Source organism: Apodemus sylvaticus, chromosome 1 (assembly GCF_947179515.1).
Source record: "Apodemus sylvaticus chromosome 1, mApoSyl1.1, whole genome shotgun sequence".
In the NCBI taxonomy this organism is placed as follows: Eukaryota; Metazoa; Chordata; class Mammalia; order Rodentia; family Muridae; genus Apodemus; species Apodemus sylvaticus.
In genome coordinates this window covers 192,648,968-192,665,146 of record NC_067472.1, presented here as the reverse complement: position 1 = coordinate 192,665,146, position 16,179 = coordinate 192,648,968, and the positions used below count along the sequence as shown (strand labels likewise).

The window sequence follows — 16,179 nt, the reverse complement described above, 5'->3', positions numbered from 1 at the left end:
GTCATATTGGGTCTGCTTTTCAAAGCTGAGATCAGTAATCATATTGAACACCATTTCACACCATTACAAAAGTTGAAAATCAATAGTTATGCAGATGCGCATCATAAAAGTAAAAAAAATCAGTAGGTGCATGTAGACACACATTTACACCATTGTGACTTGAAAATGCTGTGGTTATATGGATAGCCTTTGTGCCTTCATAAAGTTGAAAAACTAAAAGCTAAAACCTCCATAAACCAAGACAACATGTGTAAAAACTGTGTGTTCTGTGCATTCCTTGTACACTAGAAATTAAATGGTCCGTGTAAACTTCTTGAGACAGTCTCCTGAGAGACAGCTCCCTAAGTAATGCCTATTTTTGTTCTTGTGACCACCACCATTAGTGTTGCTGTTCATGAGCTTTTCCAGGAAAAGTCCCTGCAGATGCAGTAAGGTTTAGCAGAGGCTCCTTATTGCACACGTCTGAATACACCAGGCCAACCTCAGATGGGACTCAGAAGCCCTTACCTACTACGGAGGGAAGTGGCCTCTCCCTTCCCCACCATTGCTTTGTAAGCAGGAAATAGATGTGATGAGAACAAAGGGAGAATGAAGTGAGAGGAGAACCAGAGGGATTAGCAACAAGAAAGAGAGGGCATGGTGCAGAAGAACAACAAGAAATACAAGGCCATGCACAAAGGCAGTATGATGGCTTCTATAAACTCAGACCTGGGAGTGGCACTATTAAAAGGTGTGACCCTGTTAGAGTAGGTGTGTCACTGTGGGTGTGGGCTGCTCCCTGGGAGTGAGTCTTCTGCTAGCCACCTTTGGAACAAGAAGAGGAACTCTGAGCTCCTCCAGCTCCACATCTGCCTGGATGCCGCCATGCTCTCACCTTGATAATGGACTGAACCTCTGAACTTGTAAGCCAGCCCCAATTAAATGTTGTCCTTATAAGAGTTGCCATGGTCTATGCACTCACTAATAAGTGGATATTAGCCTAGAAAATTGGAATACCCAAAACATAATCCACACATCAAATGAGGTACAAGAAGAACGGAGGAGTGGCCCCTGGTTCTGGAAAGACTCAGTGTAGCAGTATAGGGCAAAACCAGAACAGGGAAGTGGGAAGGGGTGGGTGGGAGAACAGGGGGAGGGAAGGGAGCTTATGTGACTTTCGGGGAGTGGGGGGGGGCAGAAAAGGGAAAATCATTTGAAATGTAAATAAAAAATATATCAAATAAAAAAAATTTAAAAATTAAAAAAAAAGAATTGCCATGGTCATGGTGTCTGTTCACAGCAGCAAAACCCTGACTAACAGTCAGTGTGGCTAGTGTTCAGATGCAAAGGAGACATAATGACCCAGTTTAACGCTAGGTGTGCTGGACCATGAGCTTAATCCAGCACTTCGGAGGCAGAGACAGGTGGATATCTGAGTTCTGTGAGTTCAAGGCCAGCCTGGTCTACATAGTAAGTTCTAGAACAGCCAGGGATCTGAACTCTGGGCCTTATGCTTGTCAACTGAGCCATCACTCTCTCAGGCCCTTTTTTGTAACCGTTACATAGTCTAAGCTGGTCTTCACCTCCCGGCATTATCCTGCTTTAGCCTACTGTTCTGAGATGACAGTAGTGCACCACCCCACCCAGCCTTCCTTTGACTATCATTCTTGTTTTCTGATATCTAAACAAAGTAGGGCTACAGCTCAGGGACAGAGCAGTTACATGCAAGATGCAAGTCTCTGGCTCTGATGCCCATCACACAAGAAAAAGCTCACATTTCAATAAAGCTTCAATAGTAAATTTTGTGTTTGCCTAGTCTCTATATGCTATTTTGGTTTTCGTGTGTGTGTGTGTGTGTGTGTGTGTGTGTGTGTGTGTGTGTATAGCTGACTGTATGCCCACGCACCGCATGCTTTCAGGAGCCTGCAGAGGCCAGAAGGAAGTGTTAGATCCTTTAGAACTGGAATAGCCGACAGTTGAACCACCATGAGAATGCTGGGAATCAAACCCAGGTCCTGTACAAGAGGAACAAGTTTACTAGTGGAGCCATCTCTCCAGCCCATGTGTATATATATATTGCTTTTCTGATATTCCCTATACCGCCTGCCTACATCACCATGAAGGCTGAACTGGCCTCACACTTGTGATCCTTCTACCAAAAATATGTTTTCAGGCATATGCCATCACACCCAGCCAGTCTCTGAATCTTAATAAGAATCGAGTATTTGTCCATCTAGCTGGGTGTGGTGGCATGTACTGCAATCAGCACTCAAGAGGCTGATACGGGAAGGTTGCCTGAGTTGGAGGCCAGCCTCGGTGACACAATGAAACTGTGTTTTTGATTTATATTTAAAAAAAAAAAAGTGGTGAGATGACTCAGCTAGTAAAGGCACTTGCTGCCAAGTCTGATGATCTGAGCTCAAGCCTGAAGCCCACACGGTAGGACAGAACTGATGTCCGCAAGTTGTTTTCTGGTGTCCACATGCACGCATGACACGGGTGTATCCACATATACACACAGAAAATAGCCATATTTGTTCAGACCTCATTTATTTCACTTAACATAATATATATCCTCCAGGTTCATATATATGTTTCCACAGATGAACAGTGTTACAAAATTTTTTAAATGTTTTCATCTCAAAACATAAACATAGGGCTGGGGTGGGGGTAGCTTGGTTAGTAAATTTGTTGTCCTGATGTGCTTAAAGCCCTGGCATGATTTTTAGCACCATCGTAACTGAGCATGGAGACAGGCCAGGGGTGGCCCATGCCTTTAATCCCAGCATGGGGGTGGGGGTGGGGGAGATCTCTGAGTTCAAGGCCAGCATGGTCTATACAGTAAGTTACAGGGATAGCCAGAACCACACCAAGAAACCCTGTGTCTTGAAAACCAGAACAAAAAACAACAATGACCACGATCCACGCCTGTAATATCAATACTTGGAGAACTGGTGACAGAAGGGTCAGGAGCTCGTGGTCGTTCTCAGCTATGATAGTCTTTGAGGGTGGGGGGCAGGGATATAGGGACCAACAAGATGCCTCAGTGGGTAAAGCGGTTGCCACAAAAGTCTAAAGACCTGAGTTCAGTCCATGAAAGGTGGAAAGGGAGAAGGAATCTACAAAGTTGACCTTTGACCTCCACAAACACTGTGGCACATGTGTGCTTGCTCTCTCTCTCTCTCTCTTCATAAATAATATTCAGAAGATCAAGTTCAAGTCTGACCTGGGCTATACGAGACTAACCCTAACCAAACATAAAAAGAAACAGATACATTAATCAGTTTTATTTAGCCATTCTATAATATGTGAATATCTAAATTTTATTGTCAGTTAAATAAAGGGGCTAGGAATGCAGCTCGGTGCTAGAGTATTTGCCTAGCATAGGCAAAGTCATGGATCCAATTTCAACACACACACAAAAGTTAAGGAATTTGCTCACAAATAACAATGCTATAAAAATAAGTCCATCTACAGCCCACAAATATTCAAATTTTTCCTTGACCTAAAGACACCTGCAGGAGATAGTTCAGTGCTGCAACATTTGCCTCAGATGCATAAGACTCTAAGTTCAATTCCCAGTACTGCCTTCCCAACACACACATACACACACAAACACACACACACAAACACACACACACACACACACACACAGAAGAAAAGGAAGGGGGAGAGGAAAGGAAAGGAAACTGACACCCCTGGGGTCCTGGAAGCATCCAGTTTCTATAGTTAAGGTAGCTCAACACGAGTATGTTCCTGGAGCACCTGAGAACTTGAGACTGTTGGCTGTTGGTCATTCTTCTCTTCCAAGCTGTGCCGGATCCCATATCCAAAGTAGATAGTAAATCCTCAAAAGGAATAAAGAGAGTGAGGTGCAATTGGTCACCCTTTTGCCCAGGCACCCACCCACTGGGGAATTCTCCGCATGGCCTCAGAACCTTTCAAAGACAAGCAATTATAAGACTGTTGGACTCAGCTGCCAGTAAGCTACTCACCGATCACCATCCAGATTCCAAAGCGAATCCAGGTCCCAGAAGTCATTTGCATCATCAGGTAGATATTCACAAAGATACTCAGTGCAGGAAGCACGGGCAGGGCTGGAACCTGTTAGCACAGCCTATTATAAATCCCTGTGTACACCAGACACTTGAGCTCTGCCCCATGAGTAAAAGACACAGCCCCCTCCTTGGCCTCTGCAATAAGTTCCTGCTCATATGGGGCGGGGGAGGTTCAAGACAAGGTTTTTCCGTTTAACAGTCTTGGCTGTTCTGCAACTCTTTGTAACCCAGGCTGGCCTTGAACTCAGAGATCTGTCTGCTTCTTCCTCCAGAGTGGTGGGATTAAAAGCACATTGAAGGCATGTACCACATACCCAGTAGCAGTGTCTTTTTTTTTTTTCATTTTTAAAATATTTTTATTAAGATTTATTTATTTACTTTATGAATATTAGTGTTCTACCTGCATGTACACCTGCATGCCAGAAGAGGACATCAGATCCCATTAAAAATGGTCATGACCACTGGGCCATCTCTCCAGCCCCCAGAAGTCTTTTGTTTGTTTGATTTTGGTTTTTTGAGACAGGTTTCTCTGCGTAATCCTGGTTGTGCCAGAACACATTCTATAGACCAGACTAGCTTCAAACTCAGAGATCTGCTTGCCTCTGCCTTCTTCCTGAGTACTGGGATTAAAGACACACACTACCACATCCAACAGCTGATGTCTTATTTTTTGGACATAGGGTCTCAGAGAAGTTCCTGAACGTCTGGTTCTCCAGCGCCTACACATCCCGTGTGCTGGGCTCACAAACATGCACCACTATTCTTGATTCATGTGGTGCTAGTATCAAACCTAAGACTTCATGCATTCTAAACTACTGTTCCACCAACTGAGGCATTTCCCCCTCCCTCTGGCTTTTATTCAGTACTGGCTATCACACCCAGAGTTTCATGCATATTAAGCAAGTTTTCTACCGCTTAGTTACAGCTCCCAGACTTGGGGGAGGGGACACTTTGGGATTTTTGTTTGTTTGCTCAAACTGAGCATAGCCTTGAATTCCTGAGTTCCCTTTACCTCCCTAGAATTAAAAGTATAGGTATGTAGCAATGTTAGCATGCCTGTATTATCTTTATTTTGAGACAGAATTTCACTATACTACTAGTCTAGAAGTAGCTGCAGCCCATGCTGGCCTTTAATATGTAATCCTCTGCCCCAACCTCCTGAGTATCTAGGAGCTCTGCCTATTGGTGTATTTGGGAAGGGTCTGTGAAACAGGCTCTTACTATGTAGCCTTTGCTGGCCTGAAATATTCTGTGTAGACCAAGCTGGCCTCAGACTGGAAGATTACCTGTTCCTGCTTCTGTCTCCTGAGTTCTGGGACTAAAGACAAGGACCACCATGTCCATCATGTCCACTGGCCTTATCAGTCCCCACCCCTTCCTTCCATGGTAAAGTAAAACATGCTTAGACCTTAAGTCAGGCATGACCACCTCCCTAGGTGGATTATCTTAGAGAAGTCAGTCACCTACCTTGAAGTGGAGAGGAGTGGTACTCTGAGGCTGTAGCCAGATGACAGTGACCACCCCAACAGTAAGAAGGAACAGTAAGGCAGCCACAGCTATCAAAACTGGGTCCCCAGAAAATAGCTGTGTGGACCACTGGACCATGATCAGACACAGGAGCATCAGAAGAAGGACTGCAAGTCAAGTTGGGGAGAAGTCTGTCACAACACTGAGCTCCATCCAACCAAACCTGTCTGAACTGTGCCTCCCGCCTCCCGCTCTGCTAATGACACCCACCCCGTGCTATCAGCTTCCAAATGCCCAAGGAGGAAAGTCCCAGTGATCACCAAGCAAGGAAGCACATCCATAGACAATCCGGCCAGATCTCAGAGTCGGGGTGGTGTCCTTAGTGATACAGAGTCTCCTTGCGATCTGTGGAGTTACTCCTGGAGAAATAGACTCCACGCATGAAGAAAGTTCAAGCCCAGGCTCCGTCTCAACAGCTTCCCTCTCAGATTCCTTCTTCTTACAAGAGCTTAAGTTCTGGTCTGGCTGGTACCTGAACGAGTGAGATGGCATGGGAACATGACCAGCCACCCCATGCATCCAAGGGACAGCCAGGATAAGCAACTGGCTCTCTTCCCAGCCCCATAAGACTCAGCCAAGGTGCGATGGCGTCTCACCTGAGGATCAGAACAGAGAAGGCCACCAAGGAGTAGGCGAGCAGCGTCCCTATGGAGGAGAGGTCCACCAGGTCGCTGAGTTCAACGAGGAAGGCCATAAATGCTGGAGGGGTAAGAACAACGTCTGTAAAACCTGTGAGGCATTAGCTGGTGGGCATAGCCAAGCTGATGAGACTGGCAAGGCCGGTTGTCTTACCTGCGATGAGTCCACAGAGGACAGTGGCCAGGACTGGAGTTTGTGTTCGAGGATGAACGTGGGCAAGTTTCCGGAACAGGAGCCCATCCTCTGCCATGGAATACACCACCCGAGGGACGGGGAAGATGGCACCTATGAGGCTATCAGAGAAGAGGAACCTAAGGGACTCCAGAGAGTCAATGAGCAGGCCCCGCTCCTTTAGCCATCTAAAACATTTCCCCTCCCTCTCGTCTCTTCTATTTCAAAGGCCGGGACAGCTGAGGATCTATCAGCAAATGAGAAAAACCTTTGCTAACCAACCTGGATGAAAGGGCACATAAGGTTCCCACAGCTACTGCGTAGCGGGCAGGGTCCCATCCAACATGGATAAATGCCTGGGGCAAGGGGCTGTTGATGTCAATCTGGTAGTAGGGCATCATGAGGGTGAGTGCCGACGAAACACCAAAATACATCAGAAAGCAAATGAAGAGTGAGGTCACGATGCCCACTGGGATGGAACGCTGCGGACGGCGGGCCTCTTCCCCTGAAGGGATGGAACAGACCTTGATTCAGAAGCACTCACAGGTCACCACACACACTCCCTCCCCTCCTAGGCTCCCAAAAGCAGGCAAACCCTCCACCAGCCCTACATGTATATGCTTTTGATAGGACAGAGGGACTACTATTCACCTGTGCTCGCAATACAGTCAAACCCAATGAAGGCGAAGAAACATGTTGCTGTACCACGGAGAATCCCTGTGAAGCCAAAAGGCATGAACCCTCCAGAGCCCAGTGGTCCCAAGCTGTGGCAAGAGAAAGAAGGAGGAAATCATTGTAGGGACACAGGGCATAATGGGATGTGCCTATAATCCCAGCACTCATAATCTCGAGGCTGAAGGTTCACAGCCAACTCTAACTACATGCCTCAGAGCCAGCCTGAGCTACACAGTAAGACCTTGTCTGAAAACCCAAGAATAGTGAAGATACAGGACAAGGTATGCTAGGACATAGTTCAGTTGGTACAGTATTTGCTTAGCATACATATTATGGGTTTGATCCCAACATAGGTATGTATAATCCTGGCACTTGGGAAATAGAAGCAAGAGACTCAGAATTCTGTGGTTATCCTTCATGACACAGTAAGTTAGATGCCAGGCTGAGACCCATGATACCCTGCCTCAAAAACCACCATAAAGGAGACTAGACAGATAACTTAGCAGTTAAGAGCACTGACTGCTCTTCCAGAGGTCCTGGGTTCAATTTCTAACACCGATATGGTAGTTCACAACCATGTTTACCTCCAATTACAGGGGATCCAATGCCCTCTTCTGGCCTCCACATGCACCAGGGCATGCACATGGTGAATGTATATATCCAGTCAAAATCATTCATACACAAATATTAACAACTGTCAGACATGGAGCTAGAGAGATGACTCAGCAGTTAGGAACACTGGCTGCTCTTCCAGAGGTCCTGAGTTCAATTCCCAGCAACCACATAGTGGCTCACAACCATCTGTAATGGGATCCAATGCCCACTGCTGGTGTCTGAAGACAGCTGTATTGTACTTACATATATAAAATAAATAAATAAATCTTTAAAACAAACAAACTTACCTGCCAGGCATAGTGGCACACACCATAGCTCCCAGTAGTTGGGAGGCAGAGGCTGGACCTCTGAGTTCAAGGCCAGCCTGCTCTACACAGATCCAGGACATTTAGAGCTATAGAGCAAGACCTTGTCTTTAAAGAAACAAAAAATGCTGATGGGGGTGGGGCAGGACACAAGCCTTTGACGCGCACTCAGCCTAGCCTACAGAGTGAGTTCCAGAATAGCCAAGGTTACACACAAAAGAAACCCCATCTCCAAAAACTGAAAGAAAGAGAAACAAACAAATGAAGAAAAAAAAGAGGAAAGAAAAGAAGAAAAAAAGAAGAGAAACGAGTGGTCTCAAAATTAAAAATGATTTTTTAAAGAAAACCATTGAAGGGTTATACACAACTTCCACAGTATCCCTCTGTTGGCACATTCTAGGCTGCTACATGCCTCACTTGGGCCCAGTAGCCACACCCCTACTCTGTGCCCCTTCCTGCCCTGAGCTGTGTCATTTGGGGCTCCTGACCTGTCAGTGCTGTTGGATCCTGACAGAGCCAGCTTGTAGTCATCCTCTGTGAGCTGCCAGTTGTGTAGTTTGCCATTAATGAGGCCAGAGAGGGAGATGAAGCACAGCACCAAAAGATTCATTCCCGTGAAGACCCTGGTGACCAGGGCTGACTCTCGTGCTCCCAGGGCCAGAATTCCTGCACAAAAGGGAATGGAAAGAAGGCAGTAAGAACCCGGACCCTTAGCCGGGCGGTGGTGGCGCACGCCTGTAATCCCAGCACTCTGGGAGGCAGAGGCAGGCGGATTTCTAAGTTCGAGGCCAGCCTGGTCTATAGAGTGAGTTCCAGGACAGCCAGGGCTATACAGAGAAATCCTGTCTCGAAAAACAAAAAACAAAACAAACAAAAAACAACAACAACAAAGAGTTTAACCAACCCAGATAACACAAGAAGGGAGCCTGTGGGTCAATGCCAAAATCTCAGGCTGGTCAGATGGTTCATCGACGAAGAACACTGGCTACTGTTGCAGAGGACCAGGGTTCGGTTCCCAGAGCCCATATGGTGGCTTTGATACCTCCTTCACAGGCACTATGGCACCAGGCAGATACTTGGTATACAGACATACATGCAGTCAGGCAAAACACATACACATAAAGTAAGATCTAATTTTTTTTAAAGATTTGGTCTCCATACAGAAGAAAGGCTTGCAAGATGGCTTATCAGATAAAAGGCCTTACCAAAAAGCCTGGCGATCTCAGTTCTGTCTCCAGGCCCTTACACGGTAGAGAGGACCAACTTCCACAATCTGTCCTGTGACCTCGATGTGCATGTAACCCACACACATACACATACAATCAATCAATGTAATTGCAGAAGTAGAAGCTAATTCTACCTCAGTGGATCTCAGCAGAAGGTTGGAGAGGGGCGGGGTACCACAGACTCCTGGCTTGTAGCAGTGGGGAAGAGGGCACCTCTAACATCCAGTGGTTGGAAGCGAGGCTTGTTGTTACTCAGTATTTTACTTACAGACCCAAAGCCCCCAGTTTGGGAAAGACCCCTGTCTCACACTCTACCCTCCGGTGCCTTGGATTTCACATCTTACACCAGTTCCAATCCTCCCACACACGCACCGCCCCTCTCCAGCCTCTCTTACCAGTGAGGACTATCACCAGGCCAAGCGCAAAAAAGTCTGGATACTTGGCCAGAAAGCTGGGCACTTGGATAGGGAACATCGTCTGCATGACTTGGGAGATCCGATTCCCTATGAGGCCATCAAAAGCTGCACTCCAGGCCCGAGCCACACTGGCCGCACCTGCAAGAGGAAGGGGAACCTTCATTTACAAGCAGAAAGTGAACTCTTAGAATACAGACAGGAAGAGAGAGAAGCATGCCTAATCTCAGTCTCTGCTGTGAGGCGCAGGGATGAAAATCACACACAAAATATGTAATCTCTCTGTTCCAGGCAATTCAGACACTGCCCCACCTACGGATCCAAACGCTGATGCTATTGCTGATGCAGAGAAGCACTGGCTGACAGGAGCCTGGTATGACTGTTCCCTGAGAGGTTCTACCAGCCCCTGACCAGTACAGACGCAGATACTCACAGCCAACCATCAGACTGAGCCCGGGGACGCCTGAACTAGAGGAAGGACTGAAGGAGCTGAAGGGAATTACAACCCCATAGGAAGAAGAATATCAACTCACTGGACCACTCAGAGCTCCCAGGGACTAAACCACCAACCAAAGAGTACACACGGAGGGACCCATGGCTCAAGATACACACGTAGCAGAGGATGTCTGACATTGATGGAAAGCGAGGCCCGTGGTCCTATGGAAGCTGGATGCCCCAGCATAGGGGGATACTGGAGCAGTGAGATGGGAAGGGTCTGGAGAGATGTCTGAGAGGTTACAGAGCATGTAGCTCTTCCACGAGACCTGAGATTAGTTTTCAGTGCACATAACAAGTGGCTTGTAGCTCCTGCTAAGGGGGTGCCCAATGCCTCTGGTCTTTGTAGACACCTGCACTTGATATACAAACCTACACACACACACACACACTCACTCACTCACACACGCATAATTAAAAATAAAATTTAATCTTAAAAAATGAAATGGAAAGAAGAGATGGGGACCAGGCCTGGCCAGATGACACATGCCTTATAATCCCCGCACTCGGGATGTAGAAGCTTGCGTATCAGAGATTTGAGGCTGTGTTTTCTGCTATATAGCAAGTTTGAGGACAGCCTGGGCTACCTAAGACCCTGTATTCATAGAAAAGGAAACAAGAGGTCTTGTAAGGCGTGGCAGGTCACACCTACAATCCTAGCGATAAGGAGGCAAAGCCAGGAGTATCTCCACAAAGGTGAAGCCAGCCTGATCTCCAGAAGTGAGGCTGTCTCAGAGAAAAAGACATCTGTGCACTCACTACAAGTCTCACTTCTTCTACGTTTAATTAATCCTTGAAGGAAGCAGCGAAAATGGAGACTGGCATCTGGGGCCCCCACTACCCAGGCTCCCAGCCCCAGGTGACAGCACTTACAAATGGAGGATGGAAACCTGCTTTGCCTACTCCACCCCACCTCACACCCATGCCTATTCTAAGTCCCCGTCTGCTCACCAATGACATAGTTGAGTATGAGGTTCCAGCCAGTGATGAAAGCCAACAGCTGGCCCACTGTGACATAGCTGTAGAGATAGGCAGAGCCCGAACATGGCACCCTGGCCCCAAACTCCGCATAACAGAGTCCAGACATCACCGAAGACAGAGCAGCAATGAAGAAGCAGATGATGATGGACGGTCCAGCTTTCTCTCTGGCCACCTCCCCGGCCAGTACATACACGCCTGCACCCAGGGTGCTGCCCACACCCAAGGACACCAGGTCCAAAGTGGTCAGACATCGAGACAAGGAAGACCCAGACTGTTCGTTTGCTGCCAGGGGCCGCCGGCGAACCAACTTCTGGCCAAACTGATGGAGGCTCTGCCCTAACATCTTCAGTGTCTGGTGGAGGGATCCAAACTCTGCTGGAAAACAAGATAAGAAATCACCAATGATCCTCTGACACGGTGTGGTGGCTTATAACTTTAATTCAAGCACTTGGGCCAGGGAGTGGTGGCACACGCCTGTAATCCCAGCACTCTGGGAGGTCGAGGCAGGAGGATTTAGGAGTTCGAGGGCTCACCTGGTCTCCAGAGTGAGTTCCAGGACAGCCAGGGCTATGCAGAGAAACCCTGTCTCGGAAAAACCAAAATCCAAAACACACACATACACACACACACACAAAAAAAAAAAAAAAAAATTCAAGCACTTGGGTGTTCTTTTTAACAAAATCTCAACTGTTGCATTTTACCAATGAAGACTCTCTAGAGCCAGATGCTGGGGTGAAAGCCTGCTAGCTCAGAAAAGCAGAGAAAGCACCCAGCTGACCTTCCTTCTCAGATGATGTCCCAGAAAGAACCCCCTCCCTCAAACCCATCTGCAAAACACCTCCTTCAAACTCAGTGTCCCTCCCTTCTACTTCCGGTGTGTCTCTCTATCCGACCTTCTGTCTCCCTCTTACACTGTTGTTTTTTTTCCTTAAAAATCCTGTGTTCACCTCCTGCCAACTGGTTGCTTGCTCCGCTTGTTAGCCTATGGTTGACTCGAATCTAGTTTAAAATGTTCAAACAAAAAACTCTTAGATTAAAAGTGCGTGCTAAGACTGAGTCACACCTCAACTAAAAACATGTTTTTCCGGTAAATAACATAGTCTCGGGGTTCACAGTCCTGCAACACGACAACCCCTCCATAGTTATGGCTCTAGTGGGATAGTCACCCGTGCAGAATGTTCAGTTTGAAGATGCAATTTCTTTCCTGAAACTTCCATTCCCAGCACAGAAAGCCAGGAAAGGAACCTAGTAGCTCCAGACACATCCAGACCCCGCCTCTGTCCATATAAAGTGGATGTTTAAGATCTTTTTTGTTCCTGCTGTATTCACAGCACAAATCACTTCTCTGACCCCTACATCCTAGTTAGGGTCAGTATTGCTGTGGTGAAACACCAAGGGTTTATTTGGCTTCTACAGCACTATCATATCAGGACAGAAATTCAAATAGAGCAGGAAGCTGGAGACGGGCTGTCTGTCGCAGAGGCCATGGAGGGATGCTGTTTACGGCTTGTTCCTCATGATTACACGGCCTGCTTTCTTATAGAGCCCTGGATAACCAGCCCACAGTGGCACTGGGTCCTCCCCCCAACATCCCAGGTCATCTTCTGCCTCTCAGGTGCATTGCACATGGGGCTGAACTAGAGGGAAGGAAGTTTAGCCAGGCACAGGTGAGCACAGGCAGGAATCTTGGTCCATCTAAGAATAGCATCTCAGTTAGTTTATTCGGGGGAAAGGGAGGTGTTTATGCTCCTGGGGAGCTGGCCAGAGTCTCTGTTATCATGTACCATTAGTTCAGGGCAAGAGTGTTGTTGTACGCTACTTCATTTGTACAAGGAGAAAGTCCAGGTGCTGACAGACATGACCTTATAAGGGAAAAGGAAGTGTAACCTGGCTACAGGTTACGTGACCTCCTCTAGTGAGAAGCAAAGGCCTCACAGGGCTATGTGAGCAGGGTCAAACAGGCCCTGGGGCAGGAGGGTAGCAATCCTACTCTTGCCATCCTCAAGACAGAAAGGTTGGGGTTTTGGACATGTCTCTACCCGACAGGTGTTCCAGGCCTGCTCCTCCTGGTCCCATGGCTCCCTAGCTCCACCCTCCCTCATCAATCACTAACTAAGATGTGCTCTACAGGTCTGTTCAGCACATCCCGACACCCCAGAACGGCAGATACCAGCTAGAGGCCCATGAATCAAATCCAGTTCTGATACGGTCTCTCTGGAATTAACATCGAATCCATAAACAGAGGGCTATGTTTATGGCCAGCTACCACAAAGCTGGCCATTGTTTTCACTTACCTTCAACCCCAAGCCTTTCCAACCTATCAGCTACAAATTGGGGACCCCAAAGCCCACTCCTCAAATTTTATTAATGAGCTAAAGTATCTTATAGAACTCAAAGAAACACTATCCTTACATTAATTATTTCAGAGTTTGTTTTGTTTTAGGGGGAGGGGGTGGGTGGATTGTGATTCTTTTGTTGAGACAAAATCTCAATATGTAGCTTTGACTGTCCTGGAATTCACTCTGTAGACCAGGCTGGCCTCCAACTGAGATCCTCCTGCCTCTGCCTCCCAGAGTGCAGGGATTACAGGCAGACGCACGCCTTTAATCCCAGCACTTGGGAGGCAGAGGCAGGTGGATTTCTGAATTTGAGGCCAGCCTGGTCTACAGAGTGAGTTCCAGGATAGCCAGGGCTACACAGAGAAACCCTGTCTCAAAAAAAACAAATCCAAAAATAAAAAAATAAAAAATAAAGGCGTGGGCCACTACACCCAGCTTGATTATTTCATTTTATTTTATGAGACAGAATCTCATGTTGCTCAGATTGGGTTCAAAACCACTAGGTTAAGATGACTTGACCATGTGACCCTCCACGGAAACACCGCCACCGGCCATGTGTTGGGAATCTGTATAGGTGTACACAGCCTCCGTGGATTTAAGTGGCTCAGGGCTGAAATCCCAGAACTCAGGAGATTGGCATAAATGATTGCCAGGACTCTGAGGTCACCCCGGGACCCTGCAGACTGAATCCCTGTCTTGAGAAAAGTAAATAGTTTAAAATGAATAAAAGACATTTAAACAAATATCATGTGTCCAGCCTATAATCCCTGCATTCAAGAGGACGAGGCAGGATAAACAAAAACAAAAACCCCAAATAATCCCAAGCTGGGTTATGAAACGAGTTCCCTACCCTCCCAGTGTGTATGCACTTAGTAAAAACCAAAAGAAACCAAAATAAGTAAATGAATGGAGTTGATTTTTTGTTTGTTTGTTTGTTTGGGGGGGTTTGTTTTTGTTTTTGTTTTTGTTTTTCGAGACAGAGTTTCTCTGTATAGCCCTGGCTATCCTGGAACTTACTCTAGCCCAGGCTGGCCTCAAACTCAGAAATCTGCCTGCCTCTGCCTCCCAAGTGTTGGGATTAAAGGCGTGCGCCACCACTGTCTGGCTGGACTCGATGTTTTGTTTTGTTTTTTTGGTTTGGTTTGGTTTTTTTGGTTGGGTTTTTTTTTTTTGTTTTCGTTTTTGTTTTGTTTTTGAAGGATAGCAAAAAGGCAAAGAAAGATTGGAATCAAGTCTGGGCAGGTCCCTAAGTTCAATTAGGGGCTGCCCTTTTCCCAGGCACCCGAATTTGTCTGTTTTCCTTCCTGCCTGCCTCTAAGACTGCTTCCAAAAGCCCCTTTAACCTGCGCTGGGGCAGCAGTGCTCACAGCTTGGAGAGTAACCAGCAAGACTAGTCGGTTTAGATTCCGGGTGCTAGCCCTCTCACTCTCAGTGAGACATTCCTTTCTTCCAAATTTGGAGCAGGACTTATGTGACTCACCTTGGGAAAGAGAATTGAATATCTCTAGATATGGCCCCAGGGGATAAAGTAGAGCCAGAAACTGAAAATAAAAGTCAAAAAAAAAAAAAAAAAGCCAATAATAACACCAAAACCAAAACCAGAGGCACTGGTGGTACACACCTGGTATTCCAATAGGAAGATGGCTACAGTGAGTTCTAAGACAACAAGGCAGCCTGGTCTATACAGAGAGCTCCAGTTCAGTCAGAGCTACATAGTAAGACCCTGTTTCAAAAAGAAAACAAAAAACAAAAAACAACAACCAAAAAACACCAGTAGGACGGATCAGGAGCAAAGGCAGCTGCCAACATGACAGACAGACAACATGAATTCGGAACTCAGCCCAGCAGGTTGTACACTACAGAATTCATGTGCCCATCTATGTACAAACTCACACACAATGAAAGTTTCCTTTTCTTTATCATACATAAAATCCTTCAAGTCCTTGTCACACACAGTTCTAAGCCTTTCTGCCTACCACAAAGCAGTGTGAAACACTCTCCCAAGAAAGTCTTCACAGACTTACCAGAGACGAGTGCTGGATGAAATCCTGGCGTGCTAGATGTGTTCCTGAGGCTGAGGTCTGGATCTGTGCTGGACAGAAGCTCAAAATTCTTTAAGGCTGTAGGTAGGACTCACAACCTTCAAGTAGCTACGGAGAAGTGCCTGGAGGGCAGGGTGGGGACAAACAGGGAGGGACACGGCTCATCTGTCCTAAAGACCTTTTCCCTAGTTCTGAAGATTCTCTCTCTCTTCCTCCCTCCCTCCTCCTCCTCTTCCTCCTCTTCTTCCTCTTCCTTCTCCTCCTCTTCCTCCTCCTCCTCCTCCTTCTTCCTCTCTCTCTCTCTCTCTCTCTCTCTCTCTCTCTCTCTCATTGAGTTAAATTCATAGCAGTCCACCTGCCTCTGCTCCCAGATAACTTGGATTATTAGAAGCACCTTTACACTTTTAAAATTATAATTAAAATAGTGATACTATAGAACTGGAGGGGATTTGCTATTCTCCCAGAGGATGGAGGTTCTGTTTCTAGCATCCATTTCTGGCCATTTGAAACTGTCTGTCACTCTAACTCCAGGGGATCTGACGCCTTTGGCTTCTGTGAGTACATGCACGGATAGTACTGTATAGACCCCACTACACACACATACACATCATTTAGAAAAATAAGTCTTACAAAAAAAAAAAAGTCAGGCCTTTAAATCAGCATTCTGGAAGCTGATTCAGACAGATTTCTGTGAATTCGAGACTAGCCTGGCCT

General features: G+C 46.7%; 1 protein-coding gene across 1 annotated transcript; it reads right to left on the bottom strand.

The window, feature by feature from the left end:
• Window positions 1-3,708: 3,708 nt before the first annotated feature.
• On the bottom strand, window positions 3,709-15,535 carry LOC127683346 (cationic amino acid transporter 3-like). The gene is made up of 12 exons (XM_052180516.1): window positions 15,448-15,535; window positions 11,055-11,459; window positions 9,591-9,749; window positions 8,458-8,635; window positions 7,026-7,138; window positions 6,657-6,879; window positions 6,357-6,496; window positions 6,161-6,263; window positions 5,825-6,036; window positions 5,505-5,671; window positions 3,975-4,083; window positions 3,709-3,827 (listed from the first exon to the last, which is right to left on the bottom strand). Exons 2-12 carry the CDS (start codon window positions 11,425-11,427, stop codon window positions 3,709-3,711), a joined length of 1,896 nt encoding a protein of 631 aa, XP_052036476.1. The 5' UTR covers window positions 11,428-11,459; window positions 15,448-15,535.
• Between the last annotated feature and the right edge of the window lie 644 nt (window positions 15,536-16,179).

Excerpts from the sequence above, each read along its gene's own strand:
- LOC127683346 (XM_052180516.1), bottom strand. The coding sequence starts at position 11,427 with ATGTTAGGGCAGAGCCTCCATCAGTTTGGCCAGAAGTTGGTTCGCCGG. Across the intron at positions 8,636-9,590 it reads CCTGGTGATAGTCCTCACTG|GAATTCTGGCCCTGGGAGCA; the intron begins GTAAGAGAGGCT and ends CCTTTTGTGCAG. Across the intron at positions 5,672-5,824 it reads TGGATGTGCTTCCTTGCTTG|TCCTTCTTCTGATGCTCCTG; the intron begins GTGATCACTGGG and ends CTTGACTTGCAG.